The sequence below is a fragment of the Xiphophorus maculatus genome, chromosome 12 (genome assembly GCF_002775205.1).
Source record: "Xiphophorus maculatus strain JP 163 A chromosome 12, X_maculatus-5.0-male, whole genome shotgun sequence".
Taxonomy (NCBI): Eukaryota; Metazoa; Chordata; class Actinopteri; order Cyprinodontiformes; family Poeciliidae; genus Xiphophorus; species Xiphophorus maculatus.
In genome coordinates, this window is record NC_036454.1 from 7,183,989 (window position 1) to 7,195,815 (window position 11,827).

Here is an 11,827-nt window from a genome sequence, read left to right on the forward strand (position 1 = left end):
AAATTGGTATTTGAGTTCCACTGAGTTCACATAGGGACAGCAGCGATAACACTGGCAATTTACACCGTTTTGTTCCTAGCAATTTGGTACAATGAAACAGATAAAAATGGAATCTAGTTTTTGTAATTTTTATTTAAGTGTGTAAATAAACAGTAAGCCTTTAGTATGCCTAACACTCTCCACACTGCATCCAACCAGCGAGTCCTCAGAATGGGGCCTGGCTGTAACAGTCTTGCCTTTTAGCCCCACTCATCATTAATGCGGCTGGGTTGCAGATGCAAAGTTTGGCCACATGGGGTCATCACAGCTCGTCCCTTGGTGCGTGCAGTGGGAAGTTCTGGAACTCCTCTGGCACTTTTTCCCCTTTCTGGGACCTCTTATAGAAACCCAGAGACTCTAACAGGCTGCTGATCTCATCTGCCTTCATGTTCTTCACAGGGACAGTCTGATGTTTCAGGAAACAGAGAGAAGAAACAAAAGCAAGGACACATCAGCATCACACAGCTAAGGGTTTAGTTGGAACTCTTATTGGTTAAATACTGTAAATCATATTGAAACACATTCATGTTTTGACAGAAATTAGTAGGTAAAAAAAGTAAAAGGTTTGTATGTTCATAAATCAAAGTGGAGGATCTTTACTAGCAGTCATTAGGTGAGAGCCAGGGTGCAGCCTGCACAGATCGCCAGTCCATCACACAGCAATGGACTTCAAAAGGAAACTGGAGTACCCAGACAGAACCCACACATGCACAGGTAGAATATGCAAACTCCAGGCAGAAAAAACCCAGGATTTAGTCAGGGACCTCTGAGATGTGCCTCTGAAACGCAAATCTTACCTTCACAACTTCATCCTTTTCATTGTAAAATATCAGATGGGGCTTCTTCTCCTCTGATGAGTCATACTCTAAGTTATGGCTGTATGGCAAAAAATAGATCAGGGAAAACAACAGGTAGGCAACACATCTATCTGTTTCAGTTGACTCAAGCTGATAAGACTGGGAGCGCAATACTTTTGGAAAGCTCACATATCTGGGACAGGATTTAGCCAACAGCTTGGAGCCATGTCTCAGCAAGAAAATGTAGGAATGTGACAGAAGCAGAAGGATACTATAAAGCCGATCGCTCCATGAGGAAGTGATGGAGCTCAGGCATTTTCTTTATGGCTCATCCAACCACACTGGGTGCCTGCAAAATTGACAACAGACAGTTGTTCAAACTGGTGTGTGCGTGTGCGCATGTGTATATTTCATTGTGTGAACATTGCTCTTAAATCTAAACAGAAAACAACTCAATGGACCTGCAGCTCATTCTTTGTTGTACTTATCCTTCTTTTTTTGTTTTGTTTACATTCCTAATGTTATTTGTAATTGCAGAGATCATTGTTTTAATTTAACACATTCTCAGCAAGAAATTTTGCTAAATCTTTTGTTGAAACTTTTTGTTGAAAAATAAATATAGGTGATTTTTCAAAGTTATCTGTGTACGTTCAATTTTTTTAGTCCCACTCACCATCAGTTTAGCTCTGGCTATAGCAAGCCGTTCTTCAGCTGTCGTCTTGTTGCTGCTTTCTAATGCTCCAGCAGCAAGTCCAAAAGTGAGCACCAACAAGGCCCACATGCTAAAAGATCAGCGTGTGTCTCTAAATCCTTCTGCTAAGGTTATAACCAGCAACGTGTAACTTTTGAATTCTGCTGGCCAGGTTTTCAGGATGGATGAGTCCATCAGAAACTCATATGGGGTAGTTCAGCTTACCTGAGTTGAACTACTGTTGTTCTTCCAGTTTTACTGATATAAATTTACACATAAACAGAGAACACAATAACAAATGTAGCCACCTGGTTCACATAGATGTAGTCACATTGCCAAAGTCTTGGTTTTCAGTCTGTTTTGATTTATTTAGTTTCCCTGGTTCTAAGGAATAGTCTCCTCCACATCAGCAGGATTCCAGAAAATCCACAGAACATCTTTACTGTTATCACTTTTTCCCATACAGTACACGCTCCAGAAGATGTGGCCCCTGGGAGCCAGCCAGATGATCATGTTCACTGACAGCTAAAGTTCAGTCTTTGGTAATTGATCCGATTCCAACAGAAAAATAATGCAATTTGTTCATTTAAAAGTAAAACATATGTTTGATTTGAAACATCAAAATCTAATTTAAACTTTGTGAGCTTTACATTTTGCATATTTTTTCCTTAAAAAGTTATCCATATGTTTGGCTTTACTTGCATTCAAATAACTGAACAAAATTTAGTAAATATTTAAATTGACAAGTTAGATTATTTCTCATGGAAATTCACAATTTCACAGAGATGTTTTGCCAACATTTTATCCCACACTGTTTGCATATTTACTAACTTAGACCCTGGAGGCCTTCACAGGGTCTACTTGTGATGAAACACTCACCATGTGTTTTTTCTTTGAAGGGGCCTCTTAAAATGATTAAAATTAAAGTGGAAGTTTATTAGATTTATCAATTCTAAACTGAAAGTAGGAATTTTTATAGCAACTTAGAGCTTGTTTGTAGCTGTTACTTATCTTTGAATTTTTACATTTTGTTCAAAATGTTAGGGTTATTGAAATGCATCCAATTTTTCTTGGCCAATTGCAGAGGAAAAACAGAGTTGCTTCACTTTCTTTCAAACTACCTCTCAGTCATGCAGCTCAAGATGGTTAAATCTTACTTTAGTTAATATGTGGACAGAGGTAAGTACCAGAAGTTTAATATATAGCTAGGTCTTAAGTGGTCAAAAAACCTAAAATGGTGCCAGTGTTTTTGAAGAGTCGTCTCTTTAGGTCTACTGAATGCAGTAGGAGTGACTCACAATATCTATTTAAAACCTTTCTAAGTTTAGAATGGGAGCGTTGTCATAGTTCAGCTGCCGGAGTTTGTATCCACTCTTTGGTACTATATTAGTTAGGTCTGTTTTAGAATGGCATGTAGCTTGGGAAGGTGAGTTCAGCCGGGAATCATTTGTGCTGGATTAACTTTCTTCGCTTGCCTACAGAAAGGGCTGGATTCAAAGACAGAACAGCACCACAAATCATGGCTGCAGAGAAACAGGCTTTCAGCAAAAGACACTGGGGTCTGCCATAAGAAACAGAACTCAACACAAAATAGATGGCCAAAAGGTTCTGGCAGGCAAAGGGTACATGTGACTCTATAATTAAGTAGCTGGAGCAATGTATAGACTGTCTGTGCTGAGGATAAACCTGAGGTAGCACATAAAAACTGTAAGACATAGCCAAGACCGGCTGAGAACTATAAGTACAAGATCCTGAGGGACTTTTAGATCCAGGCACAGGTGATGGTTATCCAAGTGAACCTGAGGGTGTAGACAAAGCAGTGAGACATATTGCTATATGTTGGAATGCCATGGAATAGCAAGAAAAAGAAACATTAGAAGCAAGCAAGCACTTATGTTGCTTGACTCTCCACAAATAGAAAAGTTGAGGAGAGTCAAGGCCTTGGTGTTGCCAGTGGTTGTAGGTGCACAAGGAAGCCTGAAATAAAAATATTTCAGCATTGACTTTTAAGGCCTCAATTGGAAAGAGTGCAGTCCTTTGAACAGCTAAGTTTTGACACACACACACACACACACACACACACACACACACACACACACACACACACACACACACACACACACACACACCCACACACACACACACACACGCACACACACCCACACACGCACCCACCCACACACACACGCACACACACACGCACACACACACACCCACACACACACACACACACAAACAGACTCAAATCTACCAAGCCACTGATACAGAACCTAGGCCTGAAATGGAACCACACAGGTGAATAGTGTGAGGAGGAAGTTTTGTGTGTATATATATATTTATTGATAGAGAGATACTATTGTTCTTAAAGGAAATAATCTGATTCACAACAGTAGCTTTAGTACTGAGAGTGGCTAATATACCCCTTTGTGTAACATGTAGGGTTCATATCAATACACTGTCAGTGTTATCTTATGTCTCTATATTTTGCTCATCCAAACACTGGTTCTGTTACACCTTTCTCCTGACTTTTTCTTCTTTACTGTCATTGCCACACTGCTGAAGTTGCATGATAACCAATGTTTGACTCCATTGTGCTCTCTGCATGAAGTCAGGCCTTGTGACAGTGCTGCGTATTTGCAGTGTATGAACACCCTGAATGTGGGAAAAAAAGCTTCTCCTCACCAAGTTTATTCAGTCACTTCATGTTGCGAGAAATCGAATTCATTAGGTCACCACAAGAGGGTGGTAACAGCTGTCTGTGAACTTACTGGCAGTCTGGCTGGTAAAAATGTTCTTCCAATTTCTAGCCACAGACAGTTATGTTTCCAACAAAAATAAACATTCGTGCCTGGAATCCTGAAGCAAAACCATCTTGTTATCTCCATCTTTTCCAGACGGAGAACTGTGCAGTTTAGAGTTCTGCACCCTGCATTCAACTCTTAGGAATTACATGTCCGAAGGCAATAAAACTGTCCCCCTTTCTAACAAGGTTTCCTCCCTTTGGCATTTGTCATAACTCTGTAGGCTTGTACTGTTCCTGTTTTACATCTGCATTATTGTGTCTGAATCTTTTCTCACAATGGATCTTAACCTTGGAGAACTTAAATAGTTGATGTAAAAAAAAGAGCAGCTCAGCACATGAGAGGGGAGAACATACAATGAATTGTGGGGGTGGGGTGATTTTGCTGAGGCCAGGTCTATACATGTGGCTGTGTCCCATATGTGTTCACAATCAGCATGTTTTAGCTTACATCACATGGTGCCTGCCAGGAAGGGTTTGTTGTTATTAATGTGCTGACAAAGGGAAACTGTAGCCATTTATAACCAGGCAGTTATGGGGCTGAAACGCAGATGATGAAAACGTTTACAAAGTTTAGACTGAGCAACTTTTTCCAGCAGCACTTTTGGGTAAATTGCAACACTTGCAGCTGGAAAAAAGATCAAACGCCGAAACACCTCGCTCAGTTCCTGCTTACTTTTGAGAGCTTGTTATAAAGAGACACACACTTCCTGTTTCTCCAAAGCACCGGATGCTGTCTACTAGAGCCAGCAGGGCATTCGGTGGTGTAGTTGTTTTCCTACGATGTGAGACGTGAAAAATATGTATCTTGCATTGACTTCCCATGTATTACTCTTGGGTTTTATTAGTGAGCTCAAATACATGGAGGAAATCGACACAAATACGCTTTCAGGTATTTGCTGACTTTATTCTGTGTGTATTTACCTGTCTGGAGCCTCAGGGCAATTGGCTAGAAAGTATAATATATCTCAATCTGCTGTGCTCCAGTCAGCACATCCAAAACCAGTTACCTTAAGGTCATGACACACAATTGCCATTGCTTCATTAAGTTATGCAAAACAGACAATTATAGCTTTGTTATAGAGCTAACCTGTCGTGGTAGTACAAATAAATCTTTATTTTGAAGTGCCTGCATGCTAAAAGAGGGACACCATGGTTAATTTAACTTAGTTAGCATTAATTAATTGTTGCTGTTGTTTTATTTGTTGTTTCCTGTGTTTAATGTGGACAATTTACCAAAATAAAGTGATAAAATAACTGGAACTAAATTGATAGCATAATAGCCCTAATTGTCTCCAGGCATGCAGTCACTGTCCAACCATGCCAGCTTTGGAACAAGATATGTCAGTTGTAGGCTTGAATGTCTAAAGGATTTAGCTGCAAGTTCATTATTATTGCTTGAATATTTGACATCAAAACAATTATCCTTCTTTCAGTTGCAGTCAACATGGCCAGGAATGATATTACTTTTGTCTTTTAATGATGTAGTTAAACCAATGTTTTCCCCAGAATGTACTTATTATAAAATGTGCATTATTTTCTTGCTATAAACATCTTCTGTCTAATTAAAAGATAGAAAAGTTATGAAAAGCACCAAGCAAAACAATCAAAGTATTGTCCAGTAGTAGCATTTTTCATATTTAAAACTGATTTCTTTTTCTTGCTAGAAGAAATAGAAACAAAAAAACATCTCTTAAAAGTACAACTCTAGGTAAGTTTTTGAACTTATGGAGGAAGTCAACAAATTATCAGGGCAAACTGCTGTGGCTGTTGGGTCCTATGAAGATAGTCACTCTGCAGTTCTTGAGCAAATGGTTGTGATCCATCCTCCGTGTTTAACCCTGACTTCTAACTTTCCTCAAGGGAGAAGAATCAAAAAACAATTTCCCTCCTCTAAGGTCATGAACGTATCAGATTGCTAAAGCAACAACAGAACCCGTGCTTTTGTCATCTGTCGTCACATGCCATAGTCACAGTTGTCTTACCAACTATAGTACCTTTCTAAAAACACTGCAGTGACAGGCCTCTGCTCGGCATGCAGAGGTTAGCAATAACCTCACAGACAGTAATCCCTGCATTCGCACACTTCCATGGGGAAAGGGATGAAATAATAGACAGGAGTGACAGGATGTGTGAAAGAGTTTGTCGGGGAAGTGGGAATGAGGTGAGCGCAGTGGAGTTTTTGCACTTATAGACGTCCAGTTTCTGGCCACATAATAGAAGCCAGGGGGCAAACAGACAGCAAGCACTATTCCCCACCCTGTAATCTGTTTCTGCCTAATCAGAAACACATGGTTTCCTATAATGACTCCAGTGTTGCACCGTGAAACAGAATGAGTTGTGAGGGTCAAATGGTGGTATCATTGCTGCACACACACACACACACAGCGACAAAAGCTATTGTGATGAAGATATTCTTTTAAATTTCACTGTTACACTCCCGTTCATAAGCAATTATATTAATTGTAATTTTGCACAATTTATCGTGTCACAACCATAAACTTCAGTGTATTGCGTTAGGAGTTTAAGCGTATCTGTGCAGTCAAAGGGAAACAAGACAATGTTTTAAAAACCTTTTTGAAAATAAAACTCAGAATTGTACTCTTGTGCTTAGTCTCCTATGCTCTGATACACCTAAAACTGCAACAAATAACCTTTAGAAGTCATATAAATATAGTTCATCTGTATGTAAGTTTAACTTATGTACAGCTGTCAAACAAGTTAAAGCAGCTGTTTCTTCAAATACTTGTGAAAAATGTGTGTGATAAAGACAGAGGTGGGTAGTACCTAATTACATTTCCTTTATTAACTTTGTGGAAAAGACATTCTTTTAGGAGTAGTTTTACTACATCAAACACCGTCGGGATTTCAATGTGGCAATTCTCGTACATTGTCCAAATTCTTTATTTTTGATAAGAAAACACCAATATTAATTTGTTCAGTTTACAGTTGTATGTGTAACATGTAACTTTGATTAGAGACATATTGAAATGTAAAGTTGACCTCAGTCTGACTTGTTCCCACTTTCCCAGTGGGAAATCTGATGTCAGAAGGTGTTTCAGTTGATTTTACACTGAAAAGTCAGAATTTCCAGCATGAATGCAGTTCATACTTTATGAATTTTTGTTTATTAAACAAATAGAAATTCATTTTTCTTCCTCATCACAATATGTGTTTCATTGTGTTTATCTATAACACATAACACCAATTAAAGTACATTGAAGTTTGTGGTTGCAATACAACAGTTTAAAGATCACGAAAACTTTCATGAGGAAGTGTACTGTATTTGCAAAATTTGTGAAACCACTGAATTTTCTGATGAAATCAAAGTACTGTTCAAATAACAAAATGTAATGAAAATGAAAAAGGAAGGATGAAGTTTCAAATTAAATGGTCTTTTTTCTGCAGGATTACAGCAACTAACATGTTCCTGTGACTTGTTTCGTGAAAATAAAAACTTTAGCAAAACTTTGCCTCTCGAATAACAAAGCTGTTGCAAACTACAGTCCGCCGGCCACAGACTGGACTGAGCGCTGGGACAGCTGGGGTTCACTGCATAAAAACATAAGCCATCTGCTTATTTTCCTTGGTTTTGGGCAGACACATTGGGTCTTGTGATCATTTTCCATCCAATATCTCCCCTTTGGCTACTTTGGGATGAAGTGAGTAAGAAAGGAAAGAAAAGGAAAAAAAAAACCCTGAAGTGATCGTGTGGAATTATGTGAAAGCTGAAACCTCAAGTCACATTAGGAAGTCTGAAGTCCCATTTAGTGCACAGATATTGGCTAGATGGGTGCACAGGAGAACAGCTAGCTGTTAGAAGAAAGTGGAATAAGTGACGGAGAAAAGGAAGCACAATAGACTACAGACAAAGAGACATGAAAAAGAAAGGGAGGATTTAACAGAAAAGAAGAAGAGGAAGAATGAGAAAAGGCATATGACTGATCTGCTTTTTATTAGCCATCCAAATCTTTTCCCCCAATGCACTCCCTGGAATACTGCTGACAAAGGGGGAAAATCCAGGGCAATTTGAAGTTCTAGACAACTGTTTGCACACACATCCATGCAATGGGAAAAGAAAAACAGAAAGATCTTAGTCTGGATGGAAAAGGCCCAAAGCTTAATTATAAATCTGACAGTTTGTATCATTTTTTGCAGTGCTTTGCAAAAAACATTTGAAACCCTTAAACCTATTTCAAATGTTATGCAACCAAACCTCAGTGTACTTTAATTGGTATTTGATGTGACAGAAGAGCACAACATATTGCATATTTGTCAAAAAGAAGGAAAATTATTCATGGCTTTCTATTTTTTTTTTTTGGTCATTTTCTTGTTTAGTTCCTGTTTTTTCTGATTCTGCTAAATATAACCAGTAGCAGCAGAGGTCACAAAATAAGTTTTCTGTAAATTAATCTCAGTATAATTCTAATTGTTCTATGAAGGCCTTAGAAATTTGTCAGAGAACATTTTTGAAGAAACAACATCATGAAGGCCAAGAAACATGTACAATGTTATTGAACATTGTACATGTTAAATAACATTTTATTGTAATTTTATTTTATATTGTATTTTATTTATACAATAAAAAATGAGATGTTGTTTCTTCAACATTTTTGAAGAAACAACATCATGAAGACCAAGAAACATGTACATGTTATTGAACATGTTATTGAACATTTCTGTAAATATGCCAGAATTAGCCGGAATGCTATTTTTCATCTGTTGGCCCCGGACACTGCTCAGTGTTCAGATTCTAAATTTGGTAGATGATTTTATCTTAAACATTTTTCAGGTGGGGTGCTGTGGTGGTGCAGGGGCAAAGCAGAACTATGTATGGAGGCCTTAATCCTCGTGGCGGTAGTAGCAGGTTCAATTCCCAGCCTGGTGACATTGCCCACGTTTCCCCCCACATGGGCAAACTTACTTTCTAACAAAAGGCCACTAGAGCCAACAAAACCTTAAAAAAATTGCACATGCAACAGACAGTTTATGTCTGTTGAATGAAAAAATAATGCAACAGACATTATTTTCTCATGTCTGTTGAGAAAATAATGTCTCAACAGACATTAATTGCACTTAATTATTGCTAATTAAGTGCAATTAATTAGCAAAATTATAATTTGGATTTTTTATAATCCATTTGCTACATGGCACAAAAGTTCTACTAATATATTTATTAGTTTGTGTAAAATATGCATCAACTGGCATTACCGGTTTGGACACAAGACATTGTGGTTCTTAAACTACTATGACAGAGTGGTGCTTTGAGGCAAATACGTAACAATCTATAAAGAGTAAAAGCAAGATGATACTGGTGAGAAATCTTGTTCAACTAAATTGACAGGACAGAACTGGAGAGTATTAATCACAGAAACAGCTAAGAACCTCGTGGAAAATCATTCATCAGTCTGAAAACATCAACCCCATGGTGAAATATTTTAGTGGCAGCATCATGCTATGGGCATGCTTTTCTATCACAGAGACAGGAAAACTGGTCAGATGAAAAGAGACAAGTCTTTTAAATTTGGGGAAGAGATGACTACAAATGCAGAATAGAATAGAATAGAATAGAATAGAATAGAATAGAATAGAATAGAATAGAATAGAATAGAATAGCATTACTTTATTCATCCCAGCAGGGAAATTATTTACCCAAAATTGTTGGATTTGTAATAATAAGTTTCTCTTTATAAACATGTGCTAATAGTACAATAAAATCCCAATAAAATACATATATAATTTTTTATTATTATTAATTAATTTCTTTTATTTAACCAGGTAAATCCCATTGAGATCTAGATCTCATTTTTAAGAGGGACCTGGGCAGAAGTCTGCAATACACAGCAACCTGCGGTTACAAAATAAAACTAATTCATAAACATTTGTAGAGAACTGCAAATTTCCAAGTTTAGAGAGGTACGCACATTAGAAAAAAACGTTTTCATATAAAAGTCTCACATAGTGATGCAACAATGAGGTTAAAGGCGGTCAGAAAAAAAATCAGGGACTTCATAAAGGTGGCTGAACTAAAAGAATAGCAGCAGCTTTTTGCCTCCAAAATGATATTAAGCACAACACTGAAGATTTTCTCCACCCAAAGCAATGTCTTCCAGCTTCATCTGTTCTGACCCACTTTCTGCACTTTACCAGCTTGTCTGAGTGACTGTATGGGAGGTCGCCTTGCTGTGTGGTTCGCTTTAATTTGTGCAGTAAGAAGACCCTAATTTAACTCTGTGCCAAGACAGAGTAGTGTCATGTCTTATTATAAGACAGTCTCAAATCACAGAGTGTGTAGATGCCACTGGAAACCTCTGAACACATACAATGCGAGTGGTACCCCCCTTTCTCCCCCCATCATTCAAGTTGCACGCTGACCTCAGTTCTCAGCGGTTTTGGCTTAAGAAAAGCACCAGCTCCATTTCCAGTAAATGTCATTTCATAGTTTCTGCATTTCCACAGAGCTGAGGAGCAGCGTTTTTCGTGTAGAAAGGGCTGCAATTAGACAATGTTTCTCGCAGACTGAGAGTCGACAGAGAGAAGAGATGAAAATTGTATTTTTAAAATTTCCTCTGGCAACATCTGATGCAAGGATATGACAGCATCTCAGAAAACTGTGCCACATCTTGAAACAAAGGAACATCAAAACAGCATTAATGTTTTTTAAGACCCCTTTTAACCAAAGTTAGATTTTAGTAGAAAAAAAGGATATCATAAACTTGCCTTTGCTTTTAAGCTCTTAATCATCAATCTTGAACAATCATTCTCCTCTCTTTATAATTCCATTGTTAAATTATTACTTTTAGTCACTTTCAAGTGTAATTTGACTCTCCTTTCTTTCTGCTTTGCATTGCAGAAAATATTTGTCTTTTTCTCCCTCACTCATAAATTTCTTTCTTCCTCTCCTTGCAAGGACTGAAATGGCTACCAGATGTGGTTCCAATCTGTTCTTGTTGCCATGGAAACACAGGGACTGGAATAGGGTTTTTTTTGTTGTTGTTGTTGTTGTTTCTTAAGTCCTAGGCTTCTGGCTGACTCATGGGACCAGAGTTTTCAAGTCTTGCTATTTCTATAGACATGGCACGCGGAGGGCGCCCCGGGTCCAACTCGTGTTCAGCCTGCCAGCTGAGATGTCACTGAACCCCTTTCCCACATGGCTCCAACTCTGACAGTTTTTGTACAAACTTCACTTGGTGTTGTACAATTGGTCCTTTGTGCTCTTTTCTCTGGCTTGAAGTCAACTACACCAGAAATAATGTTTCTCTCCACATGCTGCTATCAAAATCATTTTCATAGAACTCTCTTACTATAATAATTAAGAAAAGGATAATCAAAACTTCAGCAACAGAGTTATCCTAAAAGCTATAAATGTACATGCAAATATACATGCAAACATTAAGATCCGCTGCTTTTCCCACAACATGTCAGGGATGAAAAGCTAGAGAACATGTGTCGGTATCCTCAGCTGAGAATCTTCTCCATCTGCTCGTTCTCAGCTCGCAG

The 11,827-nt window shown here is 38.2% G+C and overlaps 1 protein-coding gene across 1 annotated transcript; it reads right to left on the minus strand.

Moving 5' to 3' along the window:
• Positions 1-107: 107 nt before the first annotated feature.
• Positions 108-1,664, minus strand: LOC102231588 (selenoprotein M-like). Its single transcript, XM_014470547.2, has 4 exons — positions 1,510-1,664; positions 1,109-1,185; positions 837-915; positions 108-445 (listed from the first exon to the last, which is right to left on the minus strand). Exons 1-4 carry the CDS (start codon positions 1,615-1,617, stop codon positions 302-304), a joined length of 408 nt encoding a protein of 135 aa, XP_014326033.1. The 5' UTR covers positions 1,618-1,664; the 3' UTR covers positions 108-301.
• Between the last annotated feature and the right edge of the window lie 10,163 nt (positions 1,665-11,827).